Source organism: Carassius auratus, chromosome 39, assembly GCF_003368295.1.
Source record: "Carassius auratus strain Wakin chromosome 39, ASM336829v1, whole genome shotgun sequence".
Classification (NCBI taxonomy): domain Eukaryota; kingdom Metazoa; phylum Chordata; class Actinopteri; order Cypriniformes; family Cyprinidae; genus Carassius; species Carassius auratus.
In genome coordinates, this window is record NC_039281.1 from 10,215,985 (window position 1) to 10,238,528 (window position 22,544).

The 22,544-nt window shown below is 35.7% G+C and overlaps 3 protein-coding genes across 3 annotated transcripts in view; 2 read left to right on the top strand and 1 right to left on the bottom strand.

Annotated features, from left to right (window-relative positions):
• The window catches only part of LOC113058065 (WD repeat-containing protein 1-like), a 282,582-nt gene that overhangs the window by 186,304 nt on the left and 73,734 nt on the right, over positions 1–22,544 (bottom strand). The gene's annotated exons all lie outside the window — the stretch shown is intronic.
• LOC113058091 (START domain-containing protein 10-like) lies at positions 2,494–9,873 on the top strand. Its single transcript, XM_026225782.1, has 6 exons — positions 2,494–2,880; positions 6,030–6,177; positions 6,616–6,719; positions 7,778–7,895; positions 8,560–8,612; positions 9,621–9,873. The coding sequence occupies exons 1-6, from the start codon at positions 2,734–2,736 to the stop codon at positions 9,837–9,839; spliced, it is 789 nt and encodes a 262-aa protein (XP_026081567.1). The 5' UTR covers positions 2,494–2,733; the 3' UTR covers positions 9,840–9,873.
• The window catches only part of LOC113058109 (arf-GAP with Rho-GAP domain, ANK repeat and PH domain-containing protein 3-like), a 32,152-nt gene continuing 23,609 nt past the window's right edge, over positions 14,002–22,544 (top strand). Inside the window, exon 1 of the mRNA XM_026225801.1 lies at positions 14,002–14,146. The gene's annotated coding sequence lies outside the window, so the exon portion shown is untranslated. The remainder of the gene's footprint in view (positions 14,147–22,544) is intronic.

Sequence of the window (22,544 nt, forward strand, 5' to 3'; positions counted from 1 at the left end):
CATACATTAAAATAAGTAACTAAAATAATGATAGATATATAATTATAATATATATTTTAATTATAAAAATATATTATCTTGGCATCACTAGAAAAACATGTGAATAAAAATGTCCATGGATTATTCTATTTTACTAATTTACATGAATTTTCCACACCTAGAAACAACACTTTTAAAATGGGAACACTATTTAAGAAAGAAAAAAAAAGGGTTTGAGGGGGTCACTTAAGACAAGAAACATATTGATTTTCAGTTGTTTAGCTTATTTTAATGCTTGTTTTATCTTATTTTAAGCCATCTTTGCCCAGTGGTCTGTGACCCACTGTCCTAAAGGGTTAATTAGTGCCATCTTATGGTAATACACACTCCTTGTGGGACAAATATTGGCAAAACCATAGGATATAATTACAATGCTTTAAGTGGGCCGGTACGCACCGGTACTCAGTACCACCACTTCCAAATATACCTCTTGAGGTACCGCTATTTCTCAGTGCGCCCAGAACGTGCTTTTAGCGTACCTGTACGTTCATTTGGACATCTGTTTTAATAGAGGTTTTAATCCTTTGCCTGTGCTGCCACTTTTCAGAGCACCCTTCACAATGCTTCCTAATTCCTCCTAGTTCGCGAATCATTTGAGTCAGTTTGGTGATCACGAATCATTTGAATCATTTCGGAAGTTCGTAGCGGGATCGCGGATCATTTGAATCAGTTCGGGAGTTCGTAGCGGGTTTGCGAATCATTTGAGTCAGTTTGGTGATCACGAATCATTTTAATCAGTTCGGGAGTTCGGAGCGGCTTCGCGGGTCATTTGAATCAATTCGAGAGTTCGTAGCGGGTTCGCGGATCATTTGAATCAGTTCGGGAGTTCGTAGCGGGTTCGCGAATCATTTGAGTCAGTTCGGGAGTTCAAAGCGGGTTCACGAATCATTTGAGTCAGTTTGGTGATCACGAATCATTTGAATCAGTTCGGTAGTTCGTAACGGGTTCGCGAATCATTTGAGTCAGTTCGGGAGTTCAAAGCGGGTTCGCGAATCATTTGAATAAGTTCGGGAGTTCACAGCCGATTCGCGAATCATTTGAGACAGTTTGGATGTTTGAATGCAGTAATGCAGTAGCTCTTTCTAAGGGTATTTTTTCAAAATCCTTTTGCACATTCTATTTATGTTCAGTAGTTCATTCTAGCTCAAGCAAATCCACGAACGAATAAAAGGATTTATTATTAAGGTCGCCTGTTGACTGCTGTATAAAAGCCCTTCAATATAGTTGTTGTTACCTCAGGGGACGAGAGGAGTCGTCAAAAAAAAAAAAAAAAACACAGAAAATATATATTTTTTTAGCTATAATAGAGTACCTGCACCTCTTTTGGGCCACTTAAAGCACTGATATTATAGGATATTAGCAAAATAATTTTTATAAAGTAATTGAAAAAAATTAATTGCACAAAATAATTTCATTCATTTTTTCCACAAAACAGTAAAAGTCAACAAATTCCATTACATATTTAGTGAAATATAACAATTTTCTTTAAGGGGGGAAATATAACAATTTTCTTTAAGGGGGCTTTTAGCACCAGTTTATCCTGCATTATACTGAGAAATAATTAGTAAAACTACAAAAAATACACATAATATAAAAAATGTCTGAAACTAGGTATCAAATTCTTCAATTATAAGTAATGAAAAACAGAAATATTTTAACAAATATAAATGTGTTTTGCTGTAAGTGTTTTTCAAATTAATAAGGGAGGGGCCTATATTATTTGACTCAGGCAGGAGACATTGTGACTGACACTAGCATCTGCTTAACTGGGAACGGGGGACACTTCATATGGACGATTCAGCTATAAAAGTGAAGATAAACCAACCAATACATAAATTCAGTACACTTTATTAGTAATATTATTATGAGCTCCAGAGTTTATGTAAACTCCAGAGTAAATCCCAGTCTGAATTCCAAATATATCATCATTTTATTAAATCCAAACAACACAACATTAGTTTTATGTCAAAAGGACATTTCAGATGGACGTTTACAGTTCATCTGATATTTAAAAGCTTATATTTCCTATTAAGAATAATATTTTTTTTTGGTTTCTGGTAACCTGAATGTTCTGACAAAGCATTTTACTGGCTTTGGAAGAAATCACCTTTCCAAAGAACACCAAAATAGTGCTTCTAGACCTCATTTGGGACATGTTTCCTAATCTGTAGAAAGCAGACTTTTACTTTTTCTCTGCACTATATGATAGTAAGGAGTGAGGCTGAAGGAAGGTGATAGAGTAGGAAACAGTAGATGCTGGATTCAGGCTACACACCTGCACAGGTTAAACAAAACAGTCACGGAAAAGAAATCCTTTGAATTGACAAACATGACACCTGATCCGTGGTTCATCAGTCAGTCTGACTAAAGGAGCCCTTGACTGCTCCACCTGAAAAACGACATGGCAGTAACGTGATGCCTTACTTAAATAATGCCTTTCTCCAGTATGGGACTGATACAGGTCTGAAGAGGATGCTCAAATACACCTGCTCCAACGTACATTAGCTACAACAACACACAGCAGAGGTGCAACAGTTAGATTTAACTTCAAAAACCGCGCTTTAGATCCGTCAGTTTTCCAAAACTAACTGGAAATCAACGATAAGTGGAGCAGACGACACAAACGTGCGGATCATTTATGAGAGGAGCTTTCAGCCCTGCAGACCTGACTGATTCACAGCACCGGGAGGCAAGATGCCAGTGCAGATACCGGACGACACCGATTTCTTATCTTTCCGAGATCAATGTGAAAGTCAGGATGGCTGGGTCGCCCGTTATAATAAAGGAGTAGTGACGGTTTGGTGTCGAGACGAGGAGTGCAAAACTGTGCAGAAACTCAAGGCAAGTGCACTGCAATGCGGATCAATAGACGCACTCACTCACTCTCACACACTAGTTTGTCTACAATCTTTGCTTTCATTCCTCTTAAATAAGACCAGCTCTAGTATATTTTTATATACTACAGATCAGTGTCTTTGTATAGTAATTGTTTATGAAAAACAGATTCTGTGAGATCCAAAGCCTTAATTTACTGGAGAACGCTGAATAATATGGCAAGCTGTTTTAACATGTATTCTTTAAAACTATTTTTTTGCGTTACTTTTCCTTATTTAATGACTAGTTATCCAATAGTGACTAGTAGCCTATCGATTCAGTTAGTCACTAATATGACTAATTAATTATTTACTACCAGTACCTTGGTTACTAGTCATGTACTAGTCATTGGATTCAAGGGGATCTGTGTTGCAGATTTCCATTTTAACTAGTTTTCCCGTTGATGCTGGTACCAGTGTCACTTGTAAATATTCAGATATTTAGTAGCCTACTTATTATTTAAACTAATTCATCATACAGTATGTAATAAATAAAATAAAGATTGTGATTGTAACTGATGAAATGTAACCAGTGGTGGTGTTTCACAAATGTATATATTGCATTAAGTGTGTAGTGGCGAGGTGGGAGCCAATAAAAAAAAAAAACACGGTAATTGATGCAATAAACTGTGACTGCACACACTCATACATTTATATGATTTAATAAAATCTCCCATTTTGATTTCTATGTTGTTAAAATAATAATAATAATAATAATAACATTTTAATGACCAAAACACATGTAAAAACTACTCTAACCACAATCCTGAAGCGGGATTTTGCTTAACATCAGCGCTCATTGTGACAGACCCGCTACCATGAATTGTCACTATTGGGAACCTCAAACTATGTTTAGGTCTGTTTTCCTAAAAATATTATATTTGGAATATCTTTAACAAGCATCATCATGATGTTTTTTCTGAACTCTGAATGCTAGGGTATGACAGCTGCCATATTGAACTTTGCCATTCGCAAATGTGACAAGTAACAATTTGGATAGATGTAGTGTCTCCCAACTGAGTGCTAGTATATAATAAATAGGTACCTGTAAATTTAGAAAATATACAAGTAACTGTGAGAACAGTGAGTCTTAGCTAAAAAATATGCATTAATATTTAATGAAAAGTTACTTGTCTAACTGGAATAGAACAGCAACAATGACCAGCTAGAAATAATTTGCTATGGTAAAAAACACCTAAGATGGATTTCCAATATGGTTTTCAGATTAACAATACTGAGTTGATGTTCTTTTGACCTATACATTTTAGGACGTAATTTATCTTAGCCAAATTACCTTTTTTGTGTTTACAAACCATTTATTGACTTATAGTTTTTTTTACAGCTCATGCACCTGTATTATTATTATTGACTGTAAAGGTATAATATTACAAAAGGTTTATATTTCGAATGCTATCCTTTTGAGCATTTTCACAGAATCCTAAGAATAATTTAGCATAGGTTCCACAAAACTATTGAGCAGTGCAACTGTTTTCAGAATAATAATAATACATGTTTCTTGTGCAACAAATGATCACATTTTTTATATTTTCTGAATGATCATGTGACACCGAAGACTGGAATATTGATTCTGAAAATTCAACTTTGATTACAGGAATAAATTACATTTTAAAATATATTCAAATAGTTTCAGCAGGTTAAAACATTTAAAAATATTACAGTTTTTACTCTATTTTTGTTAAATTAAATAAATGCAGCTTTGGTGAGCAAAAGAGACTTCATTCAAAACATAAGAAAATATTATTTAGTAGTTGTTATTATTATTACAGTAGTAGTACAGTTTTTATATTTACTAGTCTACAGAATTTAGCATGTGAACCAAAGACTTGAATATAAATTGCCTGTGGAACAGCAGTATATCAGTGTGCGCTGTACAAAAAACAGTAGTACAGTATATCTTCTAAGCTCCTGAACAGTAGCTTTCCTCACAGACTCCAGACGCTTTCAGAGAAAATCCTAAAGAAACAAACAGAGATATGGTTATGGGCCATTTGCCCGGGGGAAACTCAGCATACAGTGGGGCAGGCCAGGTCTGACTGCTTCATGATCCACAGTCTCTGAGATGAAAGACCGGTCTCTCAGGGACGGACTGCACTCATGAGATGTGCTGAAAAATTAAGAGCGGAAAACCGTGGTAACAGCAGGCTCACATGATGAAACCTGACTCCCTCCTGCTGGCTTGCCACAGTTGGGCCTTTTTCTGTGTGTTTTTTGTGTGTGTGTAAAAGCACTTCTGTCCCAATGCAAGAACCTATGCATGAGGGCTGTTTCAGCAACGTTACAGGCAGGTGTGGGGAAATTATTTAGACCTGTAACAGCTGCAAAAATGAAAGGAGATGACAGACCTTCGTCAATAATTCACACAGCTCTCCAGGCCACCGATGCGTTCTTTTCATGAATAATTGAGCTTTGTAGGCTTTGACGACATTCCATTCATAGAGACTAAATAAAACTTGTTCCAAGGAACCTAATGGAAATGAGCAGCGACCGATCAAGCTGGGGTTGTGGGGGGTTGGGGATAAATTATTAAATGATGCCAGGGCAGAGTTGATTGGGTTACACGGTTTCTTGCGTCGTAGAGCCATACAATATCTGATCACATTGCATTTGATATATTCATGCTCACCTGACCCTCCTACCAACCCAGGATAAGGTAACTACAGTATACATGAAAAAAAATGGGTTTGGCTCAACACAAGAGCTTGAAATACAAATGCAAGCCAACTTGAATCTAAAGCTTCACTGTATCTCCCACTCCACTGAGGATCCCTTTATACTCAATGTTTGCTGTGTCAACTTTTGCTCTTTGTGACCCGACATGGCTGAATCACACAGAAAGCAGGGCTTTCAAAGATAAGGAAATGAATAGATCTATGTATAAATGGTAGCAGGCCCTTGTCAGCACAGTGGAAAGCATTCATTTTTCATCTGCCTAGCAACAGAGTGCATTCAACATCTGACAGCGCTTCATCACGGCTGCACCAGAGGGAAAACTACAGGAGATTTTTTCACTACTTTATGAACTTTGTATTCAGCTGTAATGGAAAGGTTCTTAAGATTTGAATGACTCAGTGGGATAATGTCTGTTTTTTCTCTTAGATGCGAATCGTGTGCAAGGACGTGACAGCAGAGACCCTCTACGACGTCTTGCACGACACGAGCTACCGGAAAAAATGGGACACCAACATGATCGACACTTTTGATATTGGACGGCTGACAGTTAATGCAGATGTGGGATATTATTCCTGTGAGTCACTCCTTTGTTTCTTTCGCAACTGAGCTGTTATTTCCACCCTGTTCCTGGAGAAGCACCCCAATACACTTTTTTTTAAAGTCTAGTTTTTCTTACCATGAAGATTGTAACATACAATGTAAGAGTTGTGGGTGGCTGCAGTACATTTTATGATGGAGTGCACTTTCTACAGTTAAACTGCAAATATGGAAATCATTGGGTTGTTTATGTGTTGCTCTCAGGAATACTATGCATGGATTTCAGCAATAAATTATAAAGAGATGTAGTGACAATTCAAGAAAAGTCTTTTGCAAAATATCACAAAAAAGTGATGAGAGTATACCGAATATATATTTTTTAAATGCACTTATAATGTACTGCATAGGAGCAAGTTTACCTTATTGACTTTTCATACTTACCAGGACTCTAAAGCATGCCATTCTTTATTTACAGGGAAATGTCCAAGTCCATTGAAGAACAGAGACTTTGTCACCATGCGGTCATGGCTTCCTCTTGGCAATGACTATCTGATAATCAACTACTCGGTCAAACACCCGGTATGTCTGTGTTTGGTCTGGATCGTTAGGTCTGTAGAAGCTCGGATTTTATGAGACATTTTGGCAGAGGTAACAATATAGTCCAGCACAGTATGTCAGTTGGTATGTAGGTCAGCCTCCCAGGTCTTGAGCCGCTTGAAACAGAAGAGGCCTGACCAGTGGCAATAGTCTGACAGAGGTATCAAGTATGGCGTCGGGTGATCAAATCCCCATGTTGTAATGAATAATAACATGTCTAGCATCAACAGGCTTGTGTCTTTCATTGTTTTCTCCATGGAAAATCTGACACAAGATGTTGATGTCATGAAACAAATTATACGGCTCTTTGAAATGCCTCATTCTGATTGGCCAGTCACGGTCAGATGTTTACTAATGTATTCCATGACAATATCTCTTAATCAGGGTAAAAGAAACCCTGTATTTCATACAAAGGCAATTGGCTCTATCTTGTTTTTTTTTCACTATTAATATTACAATAACATAGTTGCATACTGTAAAATAGAGTTGCAGTTTTGCTATATATGTATATATATATATATATATATATATATGTGTGTATGTGTGTGTGTGTGTGTGTGTGTGTGTGTGTGTGTGTGTGTAAAATGTTTATCTATTTATTTGTCTGTTAATCTGGTGCGTAGCTGTGTATGAGCTTCACTATATTTTGAGAAAGTTTTTCCAAACCTGTAAGAATTTCTTTCTTCTGCTGAAGACACAAAATAAGATATTTTAAAGAATGTTGGTAACCAAACTTTTGCTGGTTTCCATTGTCTTCAATAGTAGTTTTCCCCTCATACTATGGGAATCAATGGGCACCAACAACCGTTTCCTTCAAAATATCTTCAGTTTTGAACAGAAGAAAGAAACTCATACAGGTTTGGAACACCTTGAGGGTGAGTAAATGATACCAGAATTTTCATTTTTGGGTGAACTGTACCTTTAATATCTTCGTTTAGGTCAAATAATGGTCAGACTGTTTGTATATCCTAAACATTCTTACATCTTTCAACATTGACTCATTCCAATGAAACTAAACTCTTACTGCTGCTATTTTTCAGGGATACCCACCAAAGAAGGATTATGTCAGAGCTGTGTCTTTACTCACTGGGTACTTGATCCAATCCAACGGAGCGAACTGCTGCACTCTTTATTACTTGACGCAAGTGGATCCACGAGGTGAACGTCTTCTAGGTTTCCATTATCATTATCATTTATGGTAAAATACCATTGAATATTAAGAATGCTGGGGTCACAGCATCAGATCGGGCCTTCTTTTGTTGGAAAAGTACACCATGAACATGTATGTTTCCTCAACTCTTACATTGGTTAGACTGAAGGTGTATTTTGTGTTGTAATTGTATTTAATGTCTTGAAGGCCTAGTCATATCCATGTTTCCATCCATACTCATTTGCTGTGAAGAGCAGGAGCCAGGAAGCCTTTGAAACTCCTGCTTTACACATATTTTATGAATTTGCTGATGTCATCTTTTCCGTGCTGCTCCGAGGATGGCTTTGATTATTAATGTTTTCCGTTGCTGGTATGCACCAGCTGTTTGTGACCTGTGGGATAGACACTCAGATTCAGTGTATTGCATCTGTACAGCAGACTCAGGGACAAAAAAAAGGAAAATTGCAGTGTGTACAATGTCCATAAGAGAGTTTATGATTAAAAAAAAAACAAAAACAAAATTGTTACTGTTTTAGTAGCATTGTAGCTTCATTCAAAGCTGAACCGTTTTTGTTTTACATTAATGGTGATATTTGTTCTCTGAGCATATTTTTACAGCAATATATATAAATCTATGTATTGGTTTAAAACTTTATCTTGATTTCTTTTCAGGGTCTTTACCCAAGTGGGTAGTAAACAGGGCCTCACAGTTAGTGGCACCAAAGGTAAGTGGAAAATTTTCTTTTTACATTATGTTTTTTTTTTAAATAATTGAAATATATAATATGTGTATTTAAAATAACTTCATTATTCTGAGATTCTAAAAATGGTGTTTGAGAATGATACAAACAATACCATTCAAAAGTTTGGGGTCGGTAAGATTTTTTTATGTTCTCCCATGCATGCGGAAATGTAATATATTACATATTTTGCCGTACTGTATATCGAGACTGATATTGCCATATATATGACCTATTAGGTAATATATCATTGTTATATATGTACATTCTATGGGTAGATAATATAATGTAATATAATATAATATTATGACAAATTTTAAATGGTATTAGATGTAGCAACCATATGTCAACAGTATATATTTTATTTATATATGCATTTTTATATGCATTTCATATTGCATATGCATTTCTTTATTTATTTTTCACTTAATATGACAATATATTTTTATTATATGGGCATTTAATATATTTACATACATTTCAATATGGATTTAAAAGAAGTCTCTTATGCTCAAAAACAATATTATTGTGTAATATGATTGAAATTGTATTTCATTTTAATTAATTTTAGCAATAATAATAATAATAATAATAAAAAAGTAAATTACTTATCAGATGACACAAGTCACTGCAAAACTCAACACCCGAGATCATCTTGTCAAACCCAAAATTCAGTTTTCCTCTGCTGCCATCTAGTGGTTATAATTGTGCAAGTCATACACAATGTTCTATTTTGGCCACATATTCTCTGTTTTAGAAAAGGGGTGTCAAACTCAGTTCCTGGAGGGCCGCAGCCTTGCTCCAACACACTTACCATGTAGTTTTCAAATAAGCCTGAAGGACTTGATTATCTGTATCAGGTGCATTCAAGTAGGGTTGAAGCGAAACTTTGCAGGGCTGTGGCCATCCAGGAACTGAGTTTGACACCCCTGTTTTAGAATAAACGCATATATAAAATGCATGGTCCAGGACTTTCAACCTTTTTCTCCACAGGCTATGAAAAAGATTTATAAAGCCTGCCTAAAGTACCCGGAGTGGAAGCGGAAGCACGAGCCCAATCTGAAGCCGTGGAGGTACCCGGAGCAGAACACACTACCCAGCATCAGTGTAGCCGACCTGACAGTGCAGAGAGCAGATTCCCTGGAGAACATCGACGAGAGCAGTGCGAGCGAGGAGAAAGCCCAGCACCACAGCGATGATGACGAGACCTAAGATAACACACACTGACTCTCCTGTGGTCTGTGTGTATGTGAAAGCGACTGTGTGTCATTCTCAGACGTGGATGGTTCCCTTATCATCCTGTAGATCATCCTGTATTTGTTGGACTGAACAAAATAACCTTATATTGTTTTGCAGAGACCTTCATTCTATGTCCATATACTGAGGAAGGGTCTGGTTGTATTAGATGTGTTTAACGGATACGTTTTATAGTGTATGGTCAAATCAATCGTGTAAAATTATATAAACAGTATCAGGAAGTTCTTTGAAAGTGTAATAACTTTATTGCTCAATGTTTCCAGCGCACAATGCAGATGTGTTGTATTATTGTGACCCTTAATTAAATGACTTAAATGGCGCACAACTCATTCTGTCATTCTGTCAAACAGTTATATAACTGATCAAACACCATATTTTCTGAGGCGAAGATTGCCTGGTTGAGATTGCAAGGACTTCCGCCCTTTTTTCCTTAAAGTGACAAAGATCTGTGTATTTCACTGCCTTCAAAAGACCTCAGGAGCTGTAAAAAACTATTCTGTGTAATACATTTGGATCTGTTTGTGTGCTTTTGACTTGGTGGCATTTTTGGCAGTGTCTTAAGAATAAAAAGTTTGGTCTTGTATTTCTAAAACTAGCTTTTTGGAAGTTTTTATTTGTATATCCCTTAAGAAACAAATATATGAATCCGATATAATGCAATGTATTAAATAATAAAATCCATATATAGGAAACTGGTGCTTATATTGTTTAAGATATTGCAATATATACATGGAACAATTATGGTTATATATTGAAACATTAACATTACATTAGATGTAATAGCTTTATCAAAACACTCAATTAATATTCATAAACTTTTATTTAACTTTATTGTTTGCATAGTCACATATTTCATATAAAATATACAGTATGTGATGTTTATAAGAAAAAAGTGTTTACCAAAAACAGATCTTAAAATTTTAATGTCTCGTTAAAGTCATGACAAAATGGTTATGACTAATATATATTACAATACTGTATATATTTTCATGTATGTTCATGCTTTTGTAACATCGGTCATGTATGTGCAATATCGTGTATATATATATTTCACTATAAATGTGAACATATACATATGTTCAAATATATTTACAGTATTGTTCAAAATAATAGCAGTACAATGTGACTAACCAGAATAATCAAGGTTTTTCGTATATTTTTTTATTGCTACGTGGCAAACAAGTTACCAGTAGGTTCAGTAGATTCTCAGAAAACAAATGAGACCCAGCATTCATGATATGCACGCTCTTAAGGCTGTGCAATTGGGCAATTAGTTGAATTAGTTGAAAGGGGTGTGTTCAAAAAAATAGCAGTGTGGCATTCAATCACTGAGGTCATCAATTTTGTGAAGAAACAGGTGTGAATCAGGTGGCCCCTATTTAAGGATGAAGCCAACACTTGTTGAACATGCATTTGAAAGCTGAGGAAAATGGGTCGTTCAAGACATTGTTCAGAAGAACAGCGTACTTTGATTAAAAAGTTGATTAGAGAGGGGAAAACCTATAAAGAGGTGCAAAAAATGATAGGCTGTTCAGCTAAAATGATCTCCAATGCCTTAAAATGGAGAGCAAAACCAGAGAGACGTGGAAGAAAACGGAAGACAACCATCAAAATGGATAGAAGAATAACCAGAATGGCAAAGGCTCAGCCAATGATCACCTCCAGGATGATCAAAGACAGTCTGGAGTTACCTGTAAGTACTGTGACAGTTAGAAGACGTCTGTGTGAAGCTAATCTATTTTCAAGAATCCCCCGCAAAGTCCCTCTGTTAAAAAAAAGGCATGTGCAGTAGAGGTTACAATTTGCCAAAGAACACATCAACTGGCCTAAAGAAAAATGGAGGAAAATTTGTGGACTGATGAGAGTAAAATTGTTCTTTTTGGGTCCAAGGGCCACAGGCAGTTTGTGAGATGACCCCCAAACTCTGAATTCAAGCCACAGTACACAGTGAAGACAGTGAAGCATGGAGGTGCAAGCATCATGATATGGGCATGTTTCTCCTACTATGGTGTTGGGCCTATTTATCGCATACCAGGGATCATGGATCAGTTTGCATATGTTAAAATACTTGAAGAGGTCATGTTGCCCTATGAAGGGGACATGCCCTTGAAATGGTTGTTTCAACAAGACAATGACCCAAAACACACTAGTAAACGGGCAAAGTCTTGGTTCCAAACCAACAAAATTAATGTTATGGAGTGGCCAGCCCAATCTCCAGACCTTAATCCAATTGAGAACTTGTGGGGTGATATCAAAAATGCTGTTTCTGAAGCAAAACCAAGAAATGTGAATGAATTGTGGAATGTTGTTAAAGAATCATGGAGTGGAATAACAGCTGAGATGTGCCACAAGTTGGTTGACTCCATGCCACACAGATGTCAAGCAGTTTTAAAAAACTGTGGTCATACAACTAAATATTAGTTTAGTGATTCACAGGATTGCTAAATCCCAGAAAAAAAAAAATGTTTGTACAAAATAGTTTTGAGTTTGTACAGTCAAAGGTAGACACTGCTATTTTTTTGAACACACCCCTTTCAACTAATTGCCCAATTGCACAGCCTTAAGAGCGTGCATATCATGAATGCTGGGTCTTGTTTGTTTTCTGACAATCTACTGAACCTACTGGTAACTTGTTTGCCACGTAGCAATAAAAAATATACTAAAAACCTTGATTATTCTGGTTAGTCACATTGTACTGCTATTATTTTGAACAATACTGTATAAGCACACAGTACTATATTTTATCACATGCACATTTATATATTATTTAATGTTTTGTTGAATTTAAAATGATATACATTAAAATAAAATATAAATATATTGTCACAAATTTTCCAATATAATACTAAAAGAGGCAATTCCTTATTATTCAATATATTGTTATACATTATTCTGTATATACATTACATCATTAAATATTTAGATTTTTAATTTATAAGAACATATATGTTCTTAATGTAAGGGTAATCAATTAGAAAAATAATGATAAAAATAAAAATATTTATATTTATGATGACCATTTAGAAACTTTTGTAAATCTCCGCCAAGGATTTGTTGTTTGATTATAAATGCTTTCCTCTTTCTTTTGGCAGTGAGGAAAGTTTATTCACAACGGTATCCTTTTTCTTCATCCACAAACGTACAGCTGGGGACCACTCCTCAAAACCTCTATTGTCTCAGGCGCTTCCTGCTTCCCATCTGAAACAGTTCCTGCCTATATCAATCAGATTGGGCTGTTTGGGGAGAAAAGGAAACTCCATAAGTGAACCCTCCGGCTTTCTCTCACAACAAAGTCCTAATGCTTTTGCAGCACAGAACAAGCCATTATTCACATCATCTTCATTTTGAAACTAAAACCCAACACATATTAACACACCCTACTGTGAACTTACCAGAAAACTCATGACTTCACAGTGTAAGATTTCATCTTGAAATCATTGACTGTATTTATAGCTATGAAGTTAGTGTAGATTTGTTTGCAAGGTGATCTCTCAATGAATACATGCCAGTTAAAGCATGCTTTGGATGATATATGAGATATCCTCTGCATGTGATGTGCCACATTTCAAGCCTTAAATTAAGCAAAATACGCACAAAGAGTGTTAAAAGATTAAATATTATTTAGAATATGCAAGACAGCTGAAACTAGCATTTATAGAGCATCAAAATGAACACAAAACACTACTGTAAAGACTTTGTGGTGAAAATATTCATGACTTCATGAAAACAAAAATGACAAATACGATTTTTAAAATGATCCATCTTTATCTGGAAAGCATTTGTTCAGATGTCTTTAAGACGTCAGTTTTACATACATGCCGTGTCATAAACATCTTAAAGACATCTTCTAAACGTCTATTTGACCTAATAGGAAACATTATATGGTGGTATCGCAAAAAACATCCTGCAGATGTAAATGTTGATGTTAAATAGACGTCTCTGGGATGTGTGTTTGCTATCAGGCTGCTAATTTAAATAGGCTACTTCTTTATTGAAGATTATTTTAAACCATTCTTAACATGGCTAATTGCGTGTGTGCTTTTTTATGTAACTGCTATAGTTAGGTTTTTGTGGTCTGACCAGCGCTATGACTGAATGGAGATCAGTTAAACTCTCGACACTCGTCTCTGTCCCTTTAAGAGGTCATTCAGTGCTCCGCAGCAGAGAAACCTCCGGCACAACAAACACAGCCATCAGCAGCTCAACACTCATCTCACATTACTGCAGTTTAAAACTGGAATGTGTGACGCGAATCAATTACGGTAAGATGCGGTTTTTACATTCAAACTGACATTTGATGACATCTAACATGCGGTGTGGTGAATCTGTAGTGTGCAGTTTTATTATATATCCGAAGGCTGTTTAGTTTGTAAAGTGTATAAAGTTAGATGCTCCATCGGTTATTATTATTGCTCGTTTTTATTAATGGTCTGAAATTGTCCAAGACCTTGTGAAAAAGGTTGAAGCGCTGTCAGGTAAAGCTTACTTTTTAGTTAAGGTCGTGAGTTGAACTATTACCCAGCAGAGTGTTTACTGTTCAGAAGAATTCCATTGATTCTCAGTCAGGATCAGCAGCAGTGCACTGAATCTGTAACATGTAAGATCTGCTCTGCCATGTGTTACTCACTGAGGAATCCCATATCCACAGGATTTACAGTTTAGTTTGAACTGACTCAGAGATAATTTGCCAGTTCCTTACAGACACAACAACTGTGGGAGTCACTGGGGAATTTGCAAGAATAACATACCATTTTGGAGGCCTTTTCTTTCAGCAAGTTTAGCCTGATAGGCAGAGGCTCAACAATTTGTAGAAATCATTACTTTTAAAGTATAAAAGCATGTACTTTTAAAATTCTTCTTAGACCCGTGTGTATGCCATATGTCTAACTGAGCAGATTCCTAAATGCAGATTAAGTTCTCGCAACACGGGCGAGTGTATTAATTGTGATAAATCTCTTGTTGCATAATCTGACCTGTATTTCCCTCGCTGCTCTTCACAACACTTGGGAGGATGGGACATATTTTCAGATCTGGCAGGGATTCGATCTTTGGAAAGACGTGTGTGTATAAGGGTTCTAGAGGTTTATAACAGAAACACTTTTGCTGCATATTATATTATATTATATTATATTATATTATATTATATTATATTATATTATATTATATTATATTCAAAAGTTTGGGGTTGTTAGTATTTTTTTTAATTATAATAATTTTAATTATTTGATTAAAAAAATACAATAAAAAACACTAATATTATGAAATTTAAAAGCAAATGGTTTCCTATTTTTAATATATTTAAAAATATTAATTATTATTGTATTATTGTAAATATTATTGTCTTCATAACTCCAGTCCTCAGTGTCCCATGATCTTTCTATGATTTTAATATGCTTATTATTATTGTCAATGTTAAAAAAAGTTGCGCTTCTTAATATTTATGTGGAAACTGTCATACATTTCAGGATTCTTTAATGAATGTAATTAAAATAGAATAAAATATAATATAACATAATATAATATAATATACAAGTAGAGCAAGCAAAAATAAATAATATTACCAATAGGCCTGTCACAATAGTCAATGTATCGACTTTTCGCGCAATTTATGTTCATGACCTCAATAATTTTTGTTGACACAATATATTGCCCATTATATTCACTTAAAAATCAATGTAACCATGTTTTTTACATTTATTTTGTGCCTGTGTCTTTTGCAGCTTCTCGTAAATAACATGTAGTCATGAGGTGCTAGTTCAAATGTAAAAAAAAAAAAAAAAAAGTTTTATCTGCAGATATGATCTGGTTTAGGGTTCTGTGCCTTAGTGCATACGGACTGCTAAGTAGTGATTGTGTTTTTTAGCAATTGTGTGCAGCCTCAATTTGGAGAAGTATCTGCAGATAGAAAAATCTCCATAGGAGTTCTTTGTGCATTTTTCTTTTTTTGGACTTTACTTTGCACTTTTTGTTAGAAAGTGTTTCTTTACTATTTATTGAAGTTTTTTAAGGTATCTAGTATTTTGATACTTAATTTCCACGATCTAAATATTCTTGCAAATTAAAAGCTTGTTGTCATTTGGAAGCGTGAAGGCCTTCTTTCATTATTATGCTGTTACATTATGATTATATATTCATGGGCATAAAATGTCAATAATATCCCTGATCGCAATTATTTCTGGAGCAATTTATCGCACAACAAAAAGTTGTTATCGTGACAGGCCTAATTACCCATATCAAATATACTGCAATGCAGGAAAGTTTTTGTTGAAATTTATGTTCTCATGTGTTTTTATGTGTGCATGCATTGGCTGCTTCAATATTTGTGCTTTAGTTTGAATTCTCTCTCTTCTATTAGCTGTTTTTTTGGGGGGCATTAATTGATCAGATAAAGCTTGAATGTGAAAGCGTAGGTTATCTTGCAGCAGAGTGTTTTCAATCCAGCACTGAGATCTCAATATGTGTTTGAGAAAGCATCCAGCATATTAATACACAAGTGTGTTCTGTCATCTCAGCTACGCGGCCGCCACCAGTTGTGAACAATGATGTATTGTGTCACACAATAGTGCTTCACTGTTATTTATACACCCCCCCCCCCAGCACACTGCATCCCAGAAGCCTCCTTGATTCCTGCGTTTTACAAATTGCTTTTGACTCGTCAGCTTCCACTAATTGTTCGTTCTGGTTGCCCAGGGATGTTTGAGTAGGATATGAGAGAGAAAGATGTTTAGAGATGTTTTTCTCCTTTGGCTCCATCACAAACCACAGAGCAGTGCGATCAATAGGTCATGAAGCATGCTTTTCTATTAATAAATAAAAGGTAGAAATAATCAATGAAAAAATAACAACAAACAAAGAAATAAAAAAATGTAAATAAAGTTACTCATTTAAACTGCGTTCTCACTGTCCTCCCATGAGACTGAATTACATTAGCCAAGGCTTGATTTAATTTATGTGTACACTAAGTCTGTGCCTGTGCAATTTATTGAATGCTCTGCTAATGTCTTCACTTCCTGTTGCATGTACTGCCTAGAAGTACAGAACCTTCCAAGTTGTGCTGTTTGAATCTCTTGAGAGTATGAAACATCATTTCATGCAAGCTATTTTCCTGCTAACAAGTAATTTTCCTGCTGATACAGATTACTGTTCAGATAGCAATGCAAAATCACTTGGGGATCATTCTGTTACAGAAGTGTTTTCCTTCCCATTAAGTTCTGGGGAACTATAGTTCATTTCATTCCATTACGGTTTAAGATAGTGTTGTTTTTCACATGAATTATAGCAGGAATTGACAGCTTTTTAGGTTGTTGCCAAAAAGGTCTCAAAGCATGATTGCCATCAGAGTTGACTAATTGACTATTCAGTATAAAAAAATGTAAAAAAAAAAAAAAAACTGCAAGCATGAACAACGAGAGTAATTGAAAATTCAAAACATGTTTTGCTCGAGTTACTTGATATTTGGGAGACCTGACAAAAAAGGTTGCGGAAATACCAGATTATGTGAGCTTCAAGTGTTAGTTCACCCAAAAATGAATCTTCTGTCATCAACTATCATTGTGTCATTCCAAACCAAGACATTTGTTCATTTTTAAAACACAAATTAGGGTGTTTTTAGAAGGAACTTGAAAGATTTCTGCCCATTGAAAAGCCATGCAAACCAAAACTATGATAGAAAAAACATCACAAAAGTAATCCTATATGAATGGAACGGTTTAATTGAAGTCTTCTGATAATAATAATAATGATATTTATTGCATGTTTAATATGCTCTTTTTATTTGCATTGATCTGTGTCTATAAATGCTTAAATTTAATGTTCATAAAGTGATCCTTTCTCTTCAGAAGACTTGGATTGATTCATATCGGCTTACTCTTACAATGTCTTTTTGTACTTTTTTAGAAGCATGAAAATTTAGGCTGTCTTGACTTTAAATACAAAAATGATGGAAGAATATTACAAATATTTTCCAAAGATGAACAAAAGCCTCATTGGTTAGAAATGACACGAGGGTGAGTAAGTGAAGATAGAATTAAAATTTTTGGGTGAGTGTCCCTTTAAAAAGGAAGTATCACAGGAAGGACACTCTAAGCGCTGAAAAAGTGTATGTGTGTCCTGGTTTAACAGCTTTTAATTTTTACATTTTAAACAAAACTGTGAATTGCATGCAAAGGAAACAGTTGTACTGCAAATGAAAAATGTGTGGTAATATGCACGTCGTTTTCTATAACTACAGAGTGATTGGTTAGTATGACGTTATGAGTTCATATTAACGCAAGTCTTGTTTACTAACTTCATTGCTAATAAACATGCATCACCACTGGCTTCGTTTGGTAATCCGGTTGTGAAAGGTACAGGAAATGTGTGTGAAGACACAGCCAGTTGGCTCTTTAAAATGAGTGGCTCTTTTATTGCGTAAACTCAATGTGATTGACCATGAAAGACTTATTCTGTTAGTTGCATTTACATTTAGTTATTTTAGAAATTGAATTGTTTTATGGCAGTTTAAAAAAATCAGAGGAGCTTGTCAAGGGCACAGCTTATAGACTGTGTGAACGTGCTTTTTTGAGGTTTTATGTGTGCCACCTCATTCAAATCAGTTTGATTTTATGCAACATTATCAATGTGTCAACCCTCTTTGTGGTTTTCAGATCTGCAGTTCATCTGTGTATCTTGCACCGTAACTCTTTTCCTCTAGCGCGGGAGAGGAGGAGGGTTTTGTTTGAGGGACAGCTGTATCCTGTGTATTCAGTTCGGAGAAAACCCAGATCGGCCATCAAGATAAATATAGTCGGGGCGGAGCAGACAGAGCAGAGCAGGGCACAGTTTTCCCAGCAAAATACATGCTGATTGTTGTTTGAGATGGTCAGCATCTTGATCTGTGATTGAAGATGTGGAGGATGATTTGAAGATGCTGCTTTTTTTAAGTTCCAGCCACCATCTTTACCTTGTCTAGACCTTCATCTGCGAGAACAGACCTGCCTGAGACCTTATCTGCAAGTGTCCCTTCCCCTGGGGGGATCCCTAGAGGGAATGCGCTAATTAGACAAGCACAACCCCGTCTGTAGTATATCATTCCAATGCATCTATTGTTTGCATGGTTTGAGGTATTGGTAATTTTTATTGCACAAACTGTGCAGGTAAAGTTGAATATTTAGACTTTTTAGTTGGTGCAAATCCTTAACCTTGAATAAAGGCTATACTATTTATAGCAATAAAGATAATAAACAGATGGAGGTTTACTGTGCTATCTGTTGTTGAGTAGTAAATCAGTTGACTAATGCACTGTGTGCTGTAAAATGTAGAAATTGTGGTTTTGACCTTTCTTGGCTTCCATTTTCTTTGCAAAATAGTTGCTGAATTAGCCACAAAATTATAACTGTGGTGCATGTGTTGGCAAACTGAAACAAACTCTGGGAGTCTGCATGTCAACCTGATCAAATGTAAATGCAGTAATCTGGTTGTTTGATGATGTCACTCAAAAATGCGTGAGAAATCATACTTGCAGTCAGTTTAGAAAGGGAGATCCACAGTTAGATGAAGAGAAAGCCATAAATGAATAGAAAGTTCAGAAGTACAGCATTTATTTGAAATGGAATATTTTGTAACATCATAAGTGTCTTTACTGCAGCCTTCGATCAGTTTAATACATCTTTGGAGGAAATGTTTTCTGTTTTATTGCTTCAGTGTACTAAAGAGTGTTCTTTAGGATATCTAAGTTTGCTTCAGTATGCTTGAGTTTTCAATGAACTGAGAGATAACAGGAAATGTATGTGTGTGTGTGTGTGTGTGCAAGACAAGTGTTAGAGACAGAAATTACATTTTAGTTTCTTAATGTCCTAGATACTTAGAAAATGATTTGCATTTAATTCTTAGAAATGCATCTGGAGGACATAGTTAGGCATCTTAAATGGATATATATGTTGAATATGCATCATGATTGGATGAGATCAAAGCATCCACATTTGATGAAGGCATAAATATTGATTTTGGATGTTTCCGCGTTGTTGCAATCTACAGCCAATCCTGAATGACTGTATGAATGTAGACCTTTTCCTGCCTTTTGTCTCACTGAAATTGCCACGACAACACCCTTTCCTGAATAAAAGTGTTCATTTCTTTCAAAGAACACATTTTCAGCTGTAGTGTAAATGCTGATTCAGAGTCATTTTGTCATTTACTGCATTTTGTCATTACTGTGCAAACAGATGTAGGAGAGAAGACTAGTTGCAATACAGTCAGCAAATATTACCATGACATCTTCACTACCAGTGAAGTTACAAGATCTTGGTGCATGAAGAAGATCTGTAAAGTTGCAAAGATTAAAGTCTCAAATCCAAAGAGATATTCTTTATCAAAGTTAAGACTCTGCCACGCCCCCACATGTTTATGTCACTATGTGGAAATATTTGCGTAATGCCACCCAAATGTTCACGCAAAGGAATAAGGTGTGGTTTCAGTAACCTCAGTTAGTGTTGAAGCAGACATGTCAGCGAGATCCTGTGTGTATCTGATTTATTTGGCCTTCCGGAAGTAGATGCATTTAGTAATCTTTAAGATTAACGTTACTTACAGCAGTTACATTTCTTGCAGTGCTTGCAGTGTTTGGCCAATCACAATGCACTGGGTCAGTTGGCCAAATACACAAAATAACGATCTTTAAAAAAAGCATCATATGACCCCTTTGATTCAAAATGTAAACATTTACAAGAAGCAAAAACAGGCACCATACTCGAGACTGCAATTATCTACAGAACAAATCTGAATTGAGTCTGTAAATTAAGGGCTTCAGGGTGAATTCTTTGACGGTGAAGGGAGCTTTTTTTACATTGCTGCTGGGGGAAAAAGACAACACCCGGACCCGTTTCTCTCCTTTCCTCAGGTCACATTTTATCAGTCTGCCTCACAAGCTTCCTGCCTCCCCCTCACTGTGGGATCCAGTGAATCAGAGTGGTCAAACCAAAGGTTAGCATCCAGAGTCCAGACAAAGGATATGACTCATCAGCCCTTTTTTAACGGCCTTCCAGCGTCTGCTTTTCTACTCAGACCAAGTGTTGTGGAGTGCAACAGACCCTGTTGACATCATCATAGCTTTAAAACACATTTCTGACTTTTTGTTGCGATTCATGATTGCTGTGGAGCAATTGTGATGTCTGCCGCAAATAGAAAGTGTGCTCATAATTACCTCCAATTTGAGATGTCCTTGAGAGAGAACACTGTTTATCTTTTGTGGGTTTGAGATGTACACCCTGAGATGAGCGTTTATCCAATCATCACTCGCACCCGTCAGGCTCCGCCCCTCCTGGAGGTCATGAAAACTACCAGCTCTGTTCCTGGGTTTGGCCGTATGCCGCTCGTAGCTTTGAGATTCCTCTTAGGCCACGGTTCACAAGTTCTGTCAGTCTTTTGGACAGGCAGTCAGGAAAGTGTCAGGAAAGTTTGTTTATAGAAAGCGTTCACACTGGGTCGCTCCCAAAGTCATGCCATCCCCCACCCATGTGGATTTTCTCCCAGGCCCACCCTAGCGGAGTCTTTTTTTCTCGGCTAGTTCTCTCATGTTTTCAACAGCTTTCCTTCAACGAACGTAGGCTACTAAAACTAGTTTGAAGAAATATGGCCCTATTATCATTCCTTGTATGTACTCCATTACAGCTTATGATGCTTTGTGATATTGTAATATTCCCATTTGTGTCCACTCTGAATGCTTTTTTTCAGAAAGAACAAAGATTTGTTTTTTTGTTCGGTCAGTGACTGTTTTGTTCCAATTCTGTGGTTTTAAGTGTCATAAATGGGGTCATGCCATCATCTGCAAATGTCTGGGTGATTCAGTCTCAGTTGGAAAATGCTCTTTGTCATAAACGACCATTAACCTCCCTGCAACTATCAGCCATGTCTTTTGTTTGTCAAATTTAGAAGTGGACAATACCATTTTTTTTAAGATTTGTCTTTGCATTTAGGCACAATTCTAGTATAATAGCTTAATAAATAAATAAAATTATTATTATTAATATTAAATGCATTATGAATAAAATAGCTTGTTGTTTTTATTATTGTTGTTGTGTTGTTGTTTTTTTATTAAATTGCTAATTGTACAATACAGGGAACATCCAACAACACAAGACACAACCAATGTGATGAACACAAAGTAAATAATAATAAATTTAAAAAAAATGTTACCATCACCACCCTAAATACCATCAAATATCTTACACGTCACTTAAAATATAAGTTTTCTTTTCCATTGACATATTTGTAACCATTTCTTTCAGGCAAAGTCATATAATTGGTGCATAAATGCATTTTCATTTTAAAGTAATAAGCTGTTTTACTTGCAGGATGTACGTTTAGAAATATACATTTTCTACTTTTTAAAAATAATCTCCTGATAAATTAACTAAAAAGTAAAAGTGAAATGTTAACATCAAGGAATCATTTCTTTCACATCTTTCCAAAACTGGTTAACTTCTTTACACTCTCATATGTTTTGATATAGCATGCCTTTAAATTTACAACATTTTAAACGAGTATCATGGACATTTATTATATGCAATATATTTATGCAAGACAGTTGGAGTTATGCAAGTTCACATATTAACTATTTGTATTAAAGCAATTTCAGTGTTCATTGTTACTAACTGTGTTTTTTTTTTTCACAAACTTCCATTA